Consider the following 16,243-nt stretch of genomic DNA (forward strand, 5'->3'; position numbering starts at 1 on the left):
CAAGCAAGAATCTAAAATCTCTTGCTGCCTGATTTGCATTGCCCCTCAAGTCATTCGTGCCCACCATCACAATCATTTCATCCATTCTTTCACTCCTCTTGATTGCCATAGCCACATTTTCTATCGTCCCTCCGGACAAACAAACCTCTGGCATCCTATCTTGCACACCAGAGATCATCAAGTCTTCATACATCACACCCCTTACCACTCTGTTCCTTGATTGCTCATCTGCATCCCTCACTCTCTCCTCTAACCCTCTCACTCTATCCCTGGTTCCAGTACTCTCTCACATTCTTCTCATTTCCTCTCTCTGACACTATTTCCATTCTCCCCTGCTGTATCATTCCCATAACTCTCTCTCACTCCCTCTCTTCTGTTTCTATTCTTTCTTCTTCTAGCATTCCCATACCTCTCTCATTCCCTCTCTCCTGCTGTTTCTATACTCTCCTCTTCTATCATTCCCAAAACTCTCTCTCTTTCACTCCTACTCTGATTCGCCTTGCACTCATCTCTTCCATTCTCCTAATCTCATCTGTCATACTTCTCATCTCGTTCACAAAATATTCCACCTCCTCTTTCACCTCATGTATCCCTCTCTGCAAGTCAGTCACTTTTACTCGCCATTCATTCTCCCAATCAAGACCATCTCCGAAAACTTCATGGTCATTCAAGCCTTTCACACTCCCGACTTTTATTTTCTCATTCATATTTTGCTTGTCATTTTCTCCTATCACACTACTCGTCTCTCGACATTCATTTCCGGTACCTGACGCAGGTAGGTCGGTTATTGAAATATCTAATTCATTGAATTCCTCCCATTGCCTACATTTTGCACATATACGCACTTCTCTAACCCGCCACATATCCAACTCCTGGGACGCATACATGCCGCAAGCACTGCATGCCACAAAGTCCTTTGTTATGCTACATATAATAGAGTTCTTAAATGGCGGAGGACTTGGCGACACGCCATTTGTGATTGCAGCCGCCGTCATTCCTTACTGCCGAGGAACAACGAAAACTAAATGCTAGCAAAGGTTAGTCGATTGGTAGAGCCTCTGCTACTAATGGCTCACACAAAAAGTTAAACAAGTTTGAGTGGTTAGTAGGTGGAAGAGATCAATCGTTCGATGCTGTTGGCACACTCTCCCTCGATGAGTCTTTGGACTCCCTGGAGGTGTCAAATAATAATAATAATAAATATATATAAAAGCTATATAAACACTGTATTATATATATACATATTCTACACATACTAACCATTATCCAAACCAGTGGTCCTCAAACTGTGTACTGGGGTACTACAATGCACTATTGTTGTGTATTGTTTTTTTTTCAAATGGCTACTAAGTTTTTAATACACAAATACGGTAAGTAGTTTGGACCTAGCTACTTAATAAACAGAACTGTTATGTATTTCTTTTGGCCTATGAGCACCATGAAAAAATTACTGAGACATTAAGGGCACTGTGAACCGAGAAAGTTTGGGAGCCTCTGATCTAAACATTAATTTGCACCACCATCCTGCACAGACTTGTGGCTTAATAAAAAAAAAAACAACAACAGTATACAGAGCTAGAGCTATTTGTACAAATGACATCTTACTCTAGAAAGAATAAATTTTCAATAATTGCATTAATAATAGTTGCAGTCCTAAAAAAATAAACAGGTTATATCCTACGCTTAATATGAGAAACTAATAGAATGCCATTAGATCACTCACTTAGTAATTATTAATTCTTTATATTAATGAAGTATCTGAAAAATTAAAAAAAAAAAGCACTCAGTAAATGTAATGATATTCAGATGGGTTTAACTAGTGATATGCAGCTGTTTGCAGATGATACAAAACTGGTGAGAGCAATGCAGAGTCAAGTAGATGTTATGGCCTTACAAGAAGACTTGAATAGATTGCATGAATGGGCAGGTAAGTGGAAATGTTAGTTCAATGTTGCAAAGTGTAAGGTTTTGAGATTCGGTAAGCAATGAAAGCAATGATGGGATGCAAAGTATACACTGGTGGACATCATATCGGATAATGGCAATGATGTGGGGGATCCTGACATGCAGAAATAGAGAGGTTATGATGCCATTGCATAAGGCTTTGATCATGCTTCATATGGATTATTGTGTACGGATTTGGCTGCTGGGTTTTCATGATGACAAGGATATGGTGGAATGGGTCTAGAGAAGATTCACAAAGGTGGTCATTGGTCTTTGGAATGTGGAGTACGAGGACAGATTGAGAGAATGTAAGTTGCAGAGTCTCGTGAATAGGAGGGATATGATTGAGACATATAAGGTAGTCAGAGATTGTTATATGTTGACATGGAAGATATTTTTCATAGAATGGGAGAGGGGGTAGAACAAGAGGCCATTACCGGAAACTGTATAAGGAGGGTGTGAGCAGAGGAATGAGGAGTATATTCTTTGCATGGAGAGTGTTTGGTGAGTGGAATCCATTGCCTGAGTGTGTTCTGAATGCAGACACATTGAATCAGCTTAAAGCACAGTTGGATGAGCATTGTGTGCAATAGTGTGTACCTCCCACGACGAGTCTCTGACTCCATGGAGGTCACATGTTAATAATAATAAATATACAGACTTCCTATAAACCAATATTAAAACTAGCATCTATTATTCTTTCTATATAGTTCCGTATAGTATAAAGTTCTACATTATGGACAGGCTGGTAGATTTACAGTAAAAAAAAAAGAGAACACCAGAATTATATTGAGTGAATATGGACAAAGTGGATTAGTTGGCCACATGCTTGATACCTCAGAGGTAGTTAGATAGAGATGGACTATTACAGCTGTTGGTCAAAATTCATATACTGCCTAGCTATAAACCTACCACACTACCTTCTTCATATTTTTTTACCTGACCACATTCTCCAGCTGTTCATGAAACATATTAACAGTTCTTTCTTTTTGTTTATCCCATTTACACATAACACTGATGCATTTTGCACAACCTTTGCAACCTCTAGAAAAAAATTTGATAAAATATTTTTTGATAAAACTTTCTCTTTGATATGTTCTTCTAATATAGAGTGGGCATAGGTAGTTATGATGCATTTTGAAACTACATAGGCACTTTATTATTGGGAAGAGTATAGATAACTGATAAATATCTAGTATTTTTTTGTTTTATCAAAAAATTTTTAAACCTTATTTCATGTCTACCATGTCACATGCTATATAAGGTAATGTCTCTTGGCATGCTCTCCAGGTTTATAACAGCATTATGCTAAGTATTTTCTTTGACTACTACTTTTGTTGATTCATTCTTGATGAGTCTTCCTTGCTTTTTATATTTATATTATTATTATTATTACTTTTTTTACTTATTTTTTTTTATTTTGATTTTATTTTTACTTTGCCTGAGCTTAATTCTTCTGAAATTAGCAAAATTCTCCTCTTTCCTCATTTGCCTTTGTTTTTCCCTAGAATGCTTTGGTCTTTATATTCTGTTCTCAATCCCTCTTCTTATGTGTGCCTTGTGTTAGAATTTTATTAAAGTGCTATTAGAGTACTTGAGGGCCACGGGGTCTTTTCATTTCTGGCCTTACAACTGTGTCCTCTCTATAAACCTTACTATATTTCTTCTATAATCTACCCTTTCCCCTTCAATATACCCTATTCCTCCTATGGGTTTAAATTCGGAAGAAGGCGAGTTCAGAAGCCTTAAGGTAGCAGCCCTACCACTGAATATTCCATCGTCAGGCTAGTCCCCTGACATGGAGAACATAACCATACTTGTAAGCTGACAGAAAAAGATAATCAGATTGAATCTATGGAAAACGACCCTGGAATGGAAAAGGGAAAACGAAAATGGAAACGACAAAATATAATACACATAGCAAACTGGAATGTAAGAGGAATAGCATATAAAGAAATAGAATTAGACCAGTTATTAAATGAAAGAAATTTTAAAATAGCAGTAATCACTGAAACAAAAAAGAAATTAAAAGGAACTATGAGAACTGAAAATTTTAATGTGATATACAGTGGAGTCGACAGAGACCAAAGAGCACAAGCAGGAGTCATGATTTGGATTCATAATTCCCTTTCAAAACAGTTAAAACATTATAAATTATGGAATGAAAGAATAATAGAAGCTAGAATAAAAATAGATAGAGGCTATTTAACAATAATTGGTTTATATGCCCCAGAAGAAGGAAGAGAACAGGATAATATTGATTTTTATAATCAGCTACAAAGCATATACAGGGTGTTCGGGATAAATTTGACAGTTTCGTAAGGAAAAAGAAAATCTTCTTTGTATCTATTAAATTTAATGAATTGACAAAAAAACATTACAGGCAGAGTTAATTACAATACTATCAACAAGATTTACTCAAAATAACCACCATTAGCATCGATCACAGCTTCAATTCTGCTTCAGAACCTCGAACAAGCTGATGCTACAGTCTCCCTGGGAAGGGCCGCAAAAACTGTTTTAATTTTATCCATTAACTGGGCTTTTGTATTACTGGAAGTGCGATTGGTGTCTTTTTCAACTGCGCCCCATACAAAATAATCCATGGGGTTAAGGTCTGGGGAGTTTGGAGGCCAAACATTTGGACTGGTGAAGTCGTAGAAATTTTCAGACAACCATTTTTGACTTTTCCCAGAGGTGTGGCAAGGGGCCGAATCCTGCTGCCATACGTACGGCCTACCATTGCCTACCCTTGTTATCCAGGGCTTGACTACAGTTAGCAACTCCACGAACAAAGCCCGAATTCCAATGCCAGGGTTCTTCAACACCTGTTCCTGCAGATTTGCGAGGAATTCTGCTGTACGAACGCAATCAGATCGTCTGCTAGGGATCTTTCTTCTTGCTACATCCTCGTAGTCACCATTGCAAGTCTCTAGTTCATGCCTGATTGTTTTTACTGTATTCAGGGAGCATTGGGCAGCAGTCGTAATATCCTTATTTTGATGGCGGGCACGAATCATCATGATACAAGTTATTCTCTTCCATGATTCAGGTGGGTTCCAGCTATCCATCCTTTCTGACATCTTGTATATGAATGAAGAAGGGTCCAAACTTTTAAATGAAGAGAAGTGTGTGTTAATACATGTAACTTACGGAAAAATATAATTAATTATAAATATGTCAAATTTATCCCGAACACCCTGTATAATAAAATAAATAAAAATGATTACATAATTTTAGCAGGAGACTTAAATGCAAGAATTGGAAACACGAAATTAATAATAATATAGGAATACATGGAGAACACACTCTAAACAGAAATGGTAAAAAATTAATTGACTTTGTAGTTTATAATAACCTAAAAATAATGAATTCCTTCTATAAACATAAAGACATACATAAATATACTTGGGCAGCAAGAGGATGGAAATCAATATTAGATTACTTCATATTAAATGAAAAGACATCAAAATTTTCACTAGATGTTAGAGTTCACAGAGGATATGAAATAAGCAGTGACCACTTCCTTGTTAAAATTAACAGAAAGAAAAAGTGAAACATTTGCTTATAAAACTAGACAATTGAACGACACAAATGTACAATGGCTATATGAACAAAGAATTAACCGGTATCTAGATAAAATAAAACAAAATGAAGAAATAGAAATAGAATGGCTTAACATAAAAACGATACTAAATGCAGCAGCAAATGAAAGCTTAGGAAAGACAAAAAAATTCAATAAAAGAAAAAACTGAAGATCTGGGATGATACAATCAAAGAAATAATCAAAAAGAAAAAAGAAGCCTATCACAAATGGTTAAGCAGTAAAAGATTAGAAGATGAAATAGAATATAAAAGAATAAGAGCCATAGCTAAAAGAGAAGTCAGAAAAAGACAGAGAATCATGGAATAAATTTGTTTCTAATTTAGAACATGATTTATATAAAATAAGACCCAATGTATATAAGATTTTGAAACACCTAAATGCAGATACCAAAGAAAACATAAAATTAAACACTGAATTGAAATTAGAAGAATTTCTAAATTACTACACAGAACTGTGGACAGACAAATATTTTAAAAAAGACAACTGGCAAACAATTAATGAAAATGAAAAGGAAATAACTGAAGAAGAATTAGAAATCAGCCTGAAAGAAACAAGAGACGGAAAATCACCTGGAGAAGATAAGCTAGGTTCAGAACTATATAAATACGCAGGAACAAGATTCAAAGGAAGACTTATTATTTTTAAATAAAATTTACTCAACTGGTATCCCCCCAATAGAATGGAAAAAAGCAATTGTGATTCCTATCTTTAAGAAAGGTAATAGAGATGACCCTAAAAACTATAGAGGTATCAGTATACTAAATTCATGTTACAAAATATACAGCAGAATCTTAAATAGCAAACTAATGAAATATTCTGAAAACTTTATTCTAGAGGTACAAAATGGATTTAGAAAAGAACGATCATGTATAGACCCAGCCTTCTGCCTAAAATTAATAATAGAGAAAAGAAGAGAATATAATTTAGAAACACATATTGTATTTATTGACTTTGAAAAAGCATTTGACAAAGTTAAAAAAAACATATTATTTAACATATTAAAAGAAAGACAAATACCAAATAATATCATAAAAGCTGTCACAAGTATATATGAAAATAATCAAATACAAATAAGATTAAATCATGAGCTATCATATACAAGAGAGATAAACCAAGGGGTCCGACAGGGATGTCCCCTCTCAGCAACTCTTTTTAATATCTACTTAAATGAAATAATAATAAAATGGAGTAAAAATTTACATCAAGGAATTAAACTTTCACCTACAGTTAACTTAAACACTCTCCTCTTTGCAGACGACCAAATAATAATTACAAATTCTGAAGATAACTTACAGAAAGCTATTTTAAATCTAAATGAGATATCCAAAGATTATGGTATGATAATATCAACGGAAAAATCAAAAACTATGGCCTTTAAAGGACAAGATCCAGCAAGAACTAAAATAGTATTAGATAACAAGATCTTAGAACAGGTGTCGGCAACTAGAGGAAATTTTTCTAAGCCTTTTTTTGACCGGTTCCCGAGTTAGTCGATCTCTGGCACGGGCAAGCAGGTTTTTCCTCCCGGAAACCCGGGTTTTTCGTCCTGTAAACTCAAGAAAATCGACCATAGAACCCACATTATTTCAGACATTAAATATATTGTGTTAGAGTTAGGGACCACGAGATGGCGGCACATTTGAGCCGTCTCTCTTCACTGAGTACTGCTTAATTAGTGATAGCCTTGGGCCATCTATCTCTGATTGGTACCAGTGGAGATTGAACTGCCCACTCAGTCTCCAAAAGTTAGATAGGGCTAAATGGCCTCGCCTACTCCCCATATACGGGAATAAAAAGGCGTTAGCTGATAGAACAGGTGAATTCATTTAACTACCTAGGATGTATGATCACTTATGAAAATGAAAAAGATATAAACATAAAAATTGCAAAATATTTAAAAATAACAGGAGTAATTAACTCTATATTTAAACCAAACCTAGTTCAAAAACAAACCAGGCTAAAAGTATACAATACATTAGCCCTACCGGTCTTAATGTATGGAAGCGAAATCTGGACAATAAAACAAAAAGACAAACAAAGATTAACAACAGCAGAAATTAAGTTTATGAGAAAAACTGCAAAGTAGACCCTATTTGATCACAAAAGAAACGAAGATATTATGAAAGAATTAAACCAAGAACCAGTAATTGAAAAAATTAAAAAATATAAACATAGATGGATGGAACACGTTCATAGAATGAAAACAGAAAGATTACCAAAACAAGCCTTAAAGTACAAGCCATTAGGAAAAAGAAAACCAGGACGTCCTCTTAAACGATTCAACGATGACTTCTAAGGCCGGAACAGGCCATACTAGGCCTAAATCCTTGATACGTATGATGATGAGTTAGAATTTTTTTTAACATGCCATGTGCCGATTACTGCTTGAAATCCTCCTCTACTTGTAACATTGTCAGATAATAAAAGCATGATTCTGGACATGTGATAATTCACGGTTGTGGTGCATCATTTAGCCTTTATCCTTTCCACAGTATTCACCATCATGGCTTCCCTTACAAATGTCAGTTCTATCACTCATATTTGATGCTATTCTTTGTGTGTTATCACCTTTCATTTTGCAGTCTTGTATCTCTTTCGACCAGATAGTTTCAGCTGAGTTCTGCTTGCTTTACATTGATGGTCGTCAGTTTTACTCTGTGTTTACATTAAAACTCATTTATGAACAGTCTCTCCATACATATTCCTAACTTTTATTCTAGAAATTCAGGTGCAGCCTATCTTTGTCATACAAATACTTTCTCATAAGTATTACTTACATATTTACATAAATATGTAAAACTCAAAGTTTTACATATTTTACCACAGTACTCTTATGCACTCCAGCCATTCACTGTTCTGCTCCGTTTTCTCATCTCTCTTTTCCCATCTGCTTAATAGCACACAGATCTCTCACATTCACTCTGTCTTAGCATATGTAACAGTTTTTTTTTTTTTTTTTTTAATTCATTTCTAAGCACACTTTACTGCCTTTCAGATCATTCATATTTGCTGACACTATTATTATTACCCCCTCCATAGGGTCAGCAGACTCATCATGGGAGGTTCACTCAACTGACAATATATTTATCATACTGAATCTTAAAATCCTTCCTACATTAACAACATATTCTAGTAATGTGTTCCATTCATTCACAACTCTCCATGTAAAAAAAATCCCCCCCCCCCTCTTCACCTTACTTGCATAACTTCCAGGGATGGCCTCTGGTTCTTCCCCTCTTGCATTATATTCTCCTCTGGATTAATCTGATAAAAATCCCCTCACTAACTTAAATGTGTCTATCACATCCAGGGCCATCACCAAATTAGATCATGCCCTGAAGCAAACAATTAAATATCACCCCTGATGGATTATAAGACAAAAATATAAGAAAATCTCTAATTGCTATTTTTTTTAATTAAAAGACAAACATTAATGCAAAACAATTACATTATAATATTAATTAAATGTTTGCTCTTCGGGGGTACCGCACAATAAAATTGTTTACAAGCTCTTCTAAATTTAAATTATGAGCTATGTCCGCCTCTATTGATATAGTTGCTAGACCAACCAATCTTTCTTGGGTCATTACTGTTTGCAAATAATTTTTAATGAGTTTAAGCTTGGAAAAACTTCTTTCTGCACTTGCTATGCTAACAGGAATTGTTAACAATTCCTGTTAGCATAGCAGGAATTGTTAAGGGCGGTGGTTACAGTGGGATAAATTTCTACAAGATTTTGGTTACATATATGTATGATAAAATTTGGTGAGGACCACTTTTCTCTTGTATTATTTTTGAGAGAATTTTTACTTCTTCAAATAAATCTATTGCATTTACATCAGATGTTTTGCCACTGCTTAAAGCAATTTCCAAGTCTTTACAATGTTTTAATATTTCGTCTGAATTCCAGTTATGTAAATAATTTATATTGTATAAAAATCCAAATAGCTCATTGTGTGATCTCAGCTGTTCAAATCTATTTTGTAAGCTATTTATAGCTGTATCAATTTTCAAAAAGTTTTTATGGAGTCGCTTGTGGCTCATCATGGCTCTCATAGGAAATTTCTTTTTCTTCTTCTTCTTCTTACATGAGGAAATTCCAGTTGTACATCAAATTTTTTTGCAATTTCAGCTACAGTTGTTTTCATTTGTTGAAATCCGTTTTTCATATAATCGGTTAAAAATTTCAGGATAGTATCAAACTGCTCCATGGCATGACCAATATTTAAATTTACACTTTGCAACATTTTACACACTGGGTTTATTAATGATAAAATGTCATACCAAATAATTATGCTGCAAATAAATTTGAATTAAGTGATATTTTTTCAACAAGGGCATGAGCAGTGCATTTTGCTTCATTTCCGGTTGAACCTGTCAATTGAGGATTTTCGTATATTTCCACGAGTGCATCATGAATTTCGCACAGTTGAAATCGAATTGGTTTAATTGCTTCAATTCAAGCTTCCCATCGAGTATCAAACACACCTTTTATTGTCATGTTTGGTAGGTGTTTCAAAAGAACTTCTCACCTGTTTGTCAATCCAGAAAAAAAGTTGAATAGTTGTTGAATTATTCCAAAAAATGATAGTGTCAACTGTGCTTTTAGCTGCATCATTAACAACAAGATTGAGAGAACGGGTACTCTCATTCTCTCAATGAGACGTAAAATACGTGGGGATTTATATTTAAAATGCGAGTTTGTACACCTTTCTCTTGTCCCTTCATGTTAGTGACATTATCGTAACTCTGTCCACGCATGTGTTCTATATTGATATTCAATTGTTTTTATAATTTTATCAGTCAACCCAAGTCCTGTTTTATCATGAATTTCCAAAAAACCCATGAATTTTTCACATTTGCCCTGTTTCTGAGCAAACAATCTTATTATAACAGTCATTTATTCATCTTACCTGAACGTTGGAGCGATAGTAACTCGCAATTTGAGAATTCATGCATAATATAATTTAATATATATATATAGACAATAAAAGTTTATGAAATTCCATCGTATGATACTTTATGGGTTGTTTCCTTAAGTATCTAATAAGTAGATTCTAAAATGTTTAGTTTTAGTATGTATGACTATAATTTTTTTATTAATAAAATATAATAAGCACATATTTAACTGTCAATGGGAAATGGCACCTTTTTTTATTTGGTAAACTAAACGCTGTATATTTGTAAAATATCTTGTTACCGTAATACGGCTGAATGAGCACCCTTATTAAGCAGCGCCATGCTGCTTAATAAGGGTGCTTATGCTACGCCAGTGTAGCATAGAGGCAGGCTGCCTCTATGCTACACCCTGTCGATGGTACTCATCACATCTCCCCTTTTCCTCCTGTCCACCAAACTTTGCAATCCACATTCCTTAAACTTCTATCCACGTCCAATGTTCCAGAGTCCTGATATTGTCAGTCACTCATCTCTGGACCCTCTGCAATGTTTCCACATCACAATGAAAACCAGGTGACCAAATTTAAGCAAAGTAGCCTAAGGGGGTCTGGCCAGTGCTTTATACAGTGGCACAACTATCACTATATCCCTATATGTTAGTGTACTTTTCATCTTAGTAGCACTACTATGTGCAGTCTTTGCAACATGTCCTCTAAACTTCAGTCTTCTATCAGCCATTAGTTCGAAATCTTGAATCTCATCCACTTCCTGCAGTGCAGCACCATCAATATAGTGCATAGCCTTATATTTCTGCGCTCCAAAATGCAACACTTGCACTTATTAATATTAAAACTACAACCCCATGCCTCTGTGTAGTTCAAAAGTCTATTTAAATCTTCCTAAAGGGAATTAATATCAGCAGTACTACTGACATGTAGAAATAAAGAGGTTATGATTCCATTGTATAAGGCCTTGATCATTCCCCATATGGATTATTGTGCACAGATTTGGTTGCTGGGTTTTCTCCCCAACTTTGCACCATACTTGTACATCGTTTATTGAATTCATTTACTTTATATATATATATATTATTATTATTATTTATTATTTTTTTTTCTTTTCTGAAAACCTAGTGTTCTTTATTTTTACTTCTGGAAAACACTTTTATTGTTTTATTATATCCAATCAAATTGCTATAAACAGGTGTTTGTTTGTTTTTAGCTTTCTGCAGCACTTCCAAAGCACAATCAGAAGAATGATGGTACCTATTGGTTGGAAGTATCTGGGTTTGAATCTTGTACAGGACTGAGGAACTTTTTTATAAGAACTTTTCAGCTGAGCCAGTCTAATATGGAGGTAGTAGGCTTTTGGTCTGGCACTTAGGTTCCCTTTTCCCCCACCTCCCATCCAAAGCAGACAAACACGTATCAGACAATACATGCAGTTAACAGGCACATAATATACTTGCCCCACACTCGTATTGGTTTAGAATAAATTCAAAAACCAACCATTTTAATTTTTATATCCTAAAAGTATCTTTTAATCACTTTGGCTCTTTTTTTTCACACTTTTGCTTTTAATGTCACTTTTGAACCTGCCAGAATTTTAGAGCTTTGGTTTTAGAAGTTTTAATTAATAATAACTCAGTTTTATTTAAACTTAAGATAAAAATAAAACAGTAATGCGTATTTTTCATTTATTGCAGATGACATAAGGCATCATGAAATTTGTTGTGGAAAAACAAGGTCCTCATCTGAGTCGTTTGGGCTTTATAACAGAATTAGGAAATAATTGGTACGATAAGAAATATCGAACTCCTCTCTGTGTGCTATATACTAAATCTGGTTGTGTTCCCAATTTAACTTATGACATTTTACAACACATTAATACTGAAACAGGACCTTTAATATGTCCATTATCAAGTGTTCTTGGAATTACTGAAGCTGTTAAAGATTATGGTAAAGGTATTGGAAAATTTGTAGGTCTTCCAGAATATCCTTTTTATGTTAATGTTCATGATCCAACTTCTAATATTCCACATGGTTATAATGGGAAATTAGGAATAGCACTATGGGCAGATGGTGGCAAACGATGTTTAGATGTTGAACAATTCATGGAAATTCAGGAAGCTTTCTCTCCAGTTTGGTACCAGGCTCTTTGTGATAATGACACACCACTTTCATCTTCAAAAAAACGCATTCATAAGTCAGTTAACAGATCATTAGAACTATTAGATGAGTGTATAAATAAGCATCTTCAGTGTGAAAAACTTAACCAGACTTCAATATTTGGATCTATTCAAGGTGGGTATAATATGGAAGCAAGAAAATTATCTGCTCAACTTACAGCACAACGGCCAGTTGATGGTTTTGTCATTGATGGGTTTGAAAATACTGGTGGCATAATTTTAAAATATCCCACGTTTGAAAACATAAGACCACTTCTTGAAGAAACTGTTAGAATATTACCAACTGAGAAGCCAAGAATATTTCATGGAAGTATGCATCCTTTTGTAATTATTGCTGCAGTAAAATGTGGTATTGACATATTTGATTCCTCTTTTTGTTATGTAATGACGGAACGTTTTTGTGCAGCACTGACATTTCCATTTGCTTTCACCCAAAGATCAAGCATACAAGAAGGTGCTAGTGATGATGCTTCATCTTCATTTTGCATTTTCCTACATGAAGAACAATATCAAGATGACTTTACTAAAATTCTTGAAAATTGTTCATGTTATACATGCCGTTGTTTCACACGTGCTTACATATGCCATCTTCTACGAAGTAATGAAATGCTTGGCTTAGTACTTCTTACAATTCATAATTTTCATCATTATATGGCCTTCTTTGATGCAATAAAGAATGCTTTAGAAAATGGCACACTTGATGAACTAGAACAAACTCTGAATAACTGTAACTTAGAAAACAGCAAAAATATAAGCTAAACTTCAGTCATTCCATTATATGGACTTTATTTTATAAAAGATGAATAACTGTGCTGAATTTCTCCTGATTTTATATTAGTTATGTACATTGCTGTTGATCAGCATTTCTTAAAAAACAGTGTATAGCTCCAGAAGAGATCATGTGCTTGTGGCCTAAGGAATTAAAATGGAATTTGCTTTTTAATAAAAACTTTATTTCAAAATAGTATATTTGTATTTACAAATAAGTGCTTGTTATTAAACATAATCTGCATGCTCAAATATTTGTTCAGCATTGTGATGAAAAGATTAAAGAAAATAATAAGCAGTGACTGTGGTCAAGAAAATATATATCCCAGGAAGAGAAAAAAAATGTTTAAAAACAAGCTTTTTTTTAAAAGAAAAAAGTGATAATTCAGTAATTTCCAGTGCCTCGTTTTTATTGCCATACTCAGGTTTCTAAATTGTGGGCATTTTGTATCTGATTGTCTGCAAAACTTAAGTTAAATTGCTTTCATTATTTTTAATCAGTTATATATAAGTAAATAATGTTCAGTAATGACAAAAGTTCATTTACCAGATTAATAATTTGAGGCCCAGTGTAAAGACTACATAATTCTGAGCTGTTAAAAACGTTTTGTGTATCTTTTTGGTTGCTGCTTCACGAGCTTTTTTAGATAAGTTAAATGAAGAGATCTACTGTATTTGTACTCAACTCCAAAGAATTTCAGCATGATCACAGAAACTTCAAAAGCTATTTCATTTTTCATGATTTATGTTATGAAAGCTGAGAATCAATATTGGATCTGATATCAAAACAGATTAATGTTTTGATATCATTATATACAGTTATATATACAGCATCTAAAAAGTTTGAAAACTGGTATAACTGTTACTACTATTCGCCATCAGCAGTATTTGCATTAGTTACATATATGCTGTTGAATTTTACTTGGTCTATAAAATATCACTGTTGAAAAATTAATGGGAAAGAAGCAGCATCAATATTATTATTTATTTTATTTTATTGAAACTAAATAAGTCATTAGCTGATTTAAGAAATGACTACACTGACTAATGAAGAAAGCTATTTTGTCTAAGTATTTGAATGGCACAGATGATCCTGGGATGACTGCAGGCATTGTGAAGATGATGAATGCTCAGAATGGGGATGATTGATTTGGTTTGTGAACTGAACCAGTGTTAAAAGAGTGACTGACTTTAAGAATGATGGAGGATAAATTAAAAAATTGGGAGGGATAGTCAACTTACCAGTAGAGGGTGACTGGAGGAAGACTGTCAGGGAACAGGACAAGCAGAGATTAGTTTTATTTTATGTAACTAACAGTGTGATTTGCATTTCAGTAAAAATCTATTTATTTCTGATAATTGAGCCAAATTGCATAGTGTCTGCAGACTTTTGGGTTGTTGATCAAGTTTTTTTTTTTTGTGTGTGTGTGTGTGTGTAATAGTAGTACAACTGAACAAAAACAAAATGGCAATAAGAACAAAATTATGTTGCAGAGTGCATAAATCCAGTGTGGTAAATGGATTTCTCAAGGATGGTTCCTTGTTTTGAGTGCAGTATGTGTGCATGGGGAAATGTGGAAGATATTTTTATGGAGAGACCAAACAAGAGAAGTGCAAAGGCATGGATCTGCAGAAAGTGCAGTATTTTGATGGAACTGTGAGGTATCAGTAAATGTGAGTAGGTAAAAAAGAATGAATGTTAGAGAAAGGATGGAAGGATTGTAAGGTTGTGGGTGGTATTAGAAGAGTAAATAAGAGTGCTGCCAAGAATATGATTTTTGAGTATGAATAATGGAACAAAAAAGTTAGTGTGACTTCAGAAATAAAAGTGTGTAATTGCATAACAAAAGGGTAAGATTACTGGAATGAATATTTGAATACTGGACAGTTAGGGAAGAAAAACAATGCAAAATGGTCCAATGAAATTACATGTTTGGTGGATACGAGTGAAAGACTAGAATGAAACGAGACAAAAGAATAGAATGAAAGAGTCGAGAAAAATAAATGAATGATTTGAAGGTAACATAGTTTGGCAGTTCCATTATTAAAGATGTGATGAATGAGAGGATGCACAAGGTCTGTTTTCCAGGAAGGAGGATAACAGAGCAACTGCTGCTTTAGATATGAGAAAAAAAACAAGCAATAGATTTAATGCCAAGTGGTAGTTATGGAAACAGATTATTCATATCAACAGGTTGAACACAGGGAGAATATTAGGAGGTTATTAAAATGTAAATTTTCATTACTGATGTTTTTAGTATCATTATTATAAATAAACAAAAAAGGATTTTTGCATCTATAACCAGTCTCACTTCTGCAACCCCCCCCCACCTTGATTACCACTTGACCCATAGTTCCGAAAAGACTTGACTACTTCCTTGGAGGGGGGGGGGCACAATCCATTTCTTGAGGATGGAGGAGGGGAATGCTGATGATAGCAGCAGAATTATGCTAGCATAAGGTAGAGATGTAAGAGGGTAACAGTTGCAGTGGAATGAGATGGAAGTTGATGGGAAGAGTTATTTAGGTGGTTGTTATTATAGGGTTGGGCATGAGGAGTGTGGTGACAATGAAATGTATAGACCAATTGGCACAGTGAGCAAGAGAGGGGTGATTATTATGAATGCCTGGGAATAAGGAAAATCAATTTCTTGAGGAATGGTTATCTTAGGCAGTATGTTAACTGAGGACATACAAGAATTGTGAGAGCCTTAGATCTGATATCATCAGAGGATACAATTATGGTGTGTCTCACATCTCCCTTCAGAGGGTGAGAGTAACATAGAGGTAATCGCTTGGGTGGGGGGTTAGCCAACCACCCTGATGACTTCTGTGTG

At 34.5% G+C, this 16,243-nt stretch overlaps 1 protein-coding gene across 2 annotated transcripts in view; it reads left to right on the plus strand.

Moving 5' to 3' along the window:
- LOC150094288 (queuine tRNA-ribosyltransferase accessory subunit 2) overlaps positions 1-13,597 on the plus strand; it is a 183,911-nt gene extending 170,314 nt beyond the window's left edge. For both annotated transcript variants that reach the window (XM_090412304.1, XM_090412303.1), the window contains exon 2: positions 12,156-13,597. In XM_090412304.1, coding sequence (XP_090268430.1) covers positions 12,171-13,397 — 1,227 coding nt within the window. In that variant the 5' untranslated portion in view covers positions 12,156-12,170 and the 3' untranslated portion in view covers positions 13,398-13,597. The remainder of the gene's footprint in view (positions 1-12,155) is intronic.
- Positions 13,598-16,243: the final 2,646 nt, after the last annotated feature.

Source organism: Typopeltis vanoorti, chromosome 22 (assembly GCF_054136105.1).
Source record: "Typopeltis vanoorti isolate ZY-2024b chromosome 22, IOZ_Tvanoo_1.0, whole genome shotgun sequence".
In the NCBI taxonomy this organism is placed as follows: domain Eukaryota; kingdom Metazoa; phylum Arthropoda; class Arachnida; order Uropygi; family Thelyphonidae; genus Typopeltis; species Typopeltis vanoorti.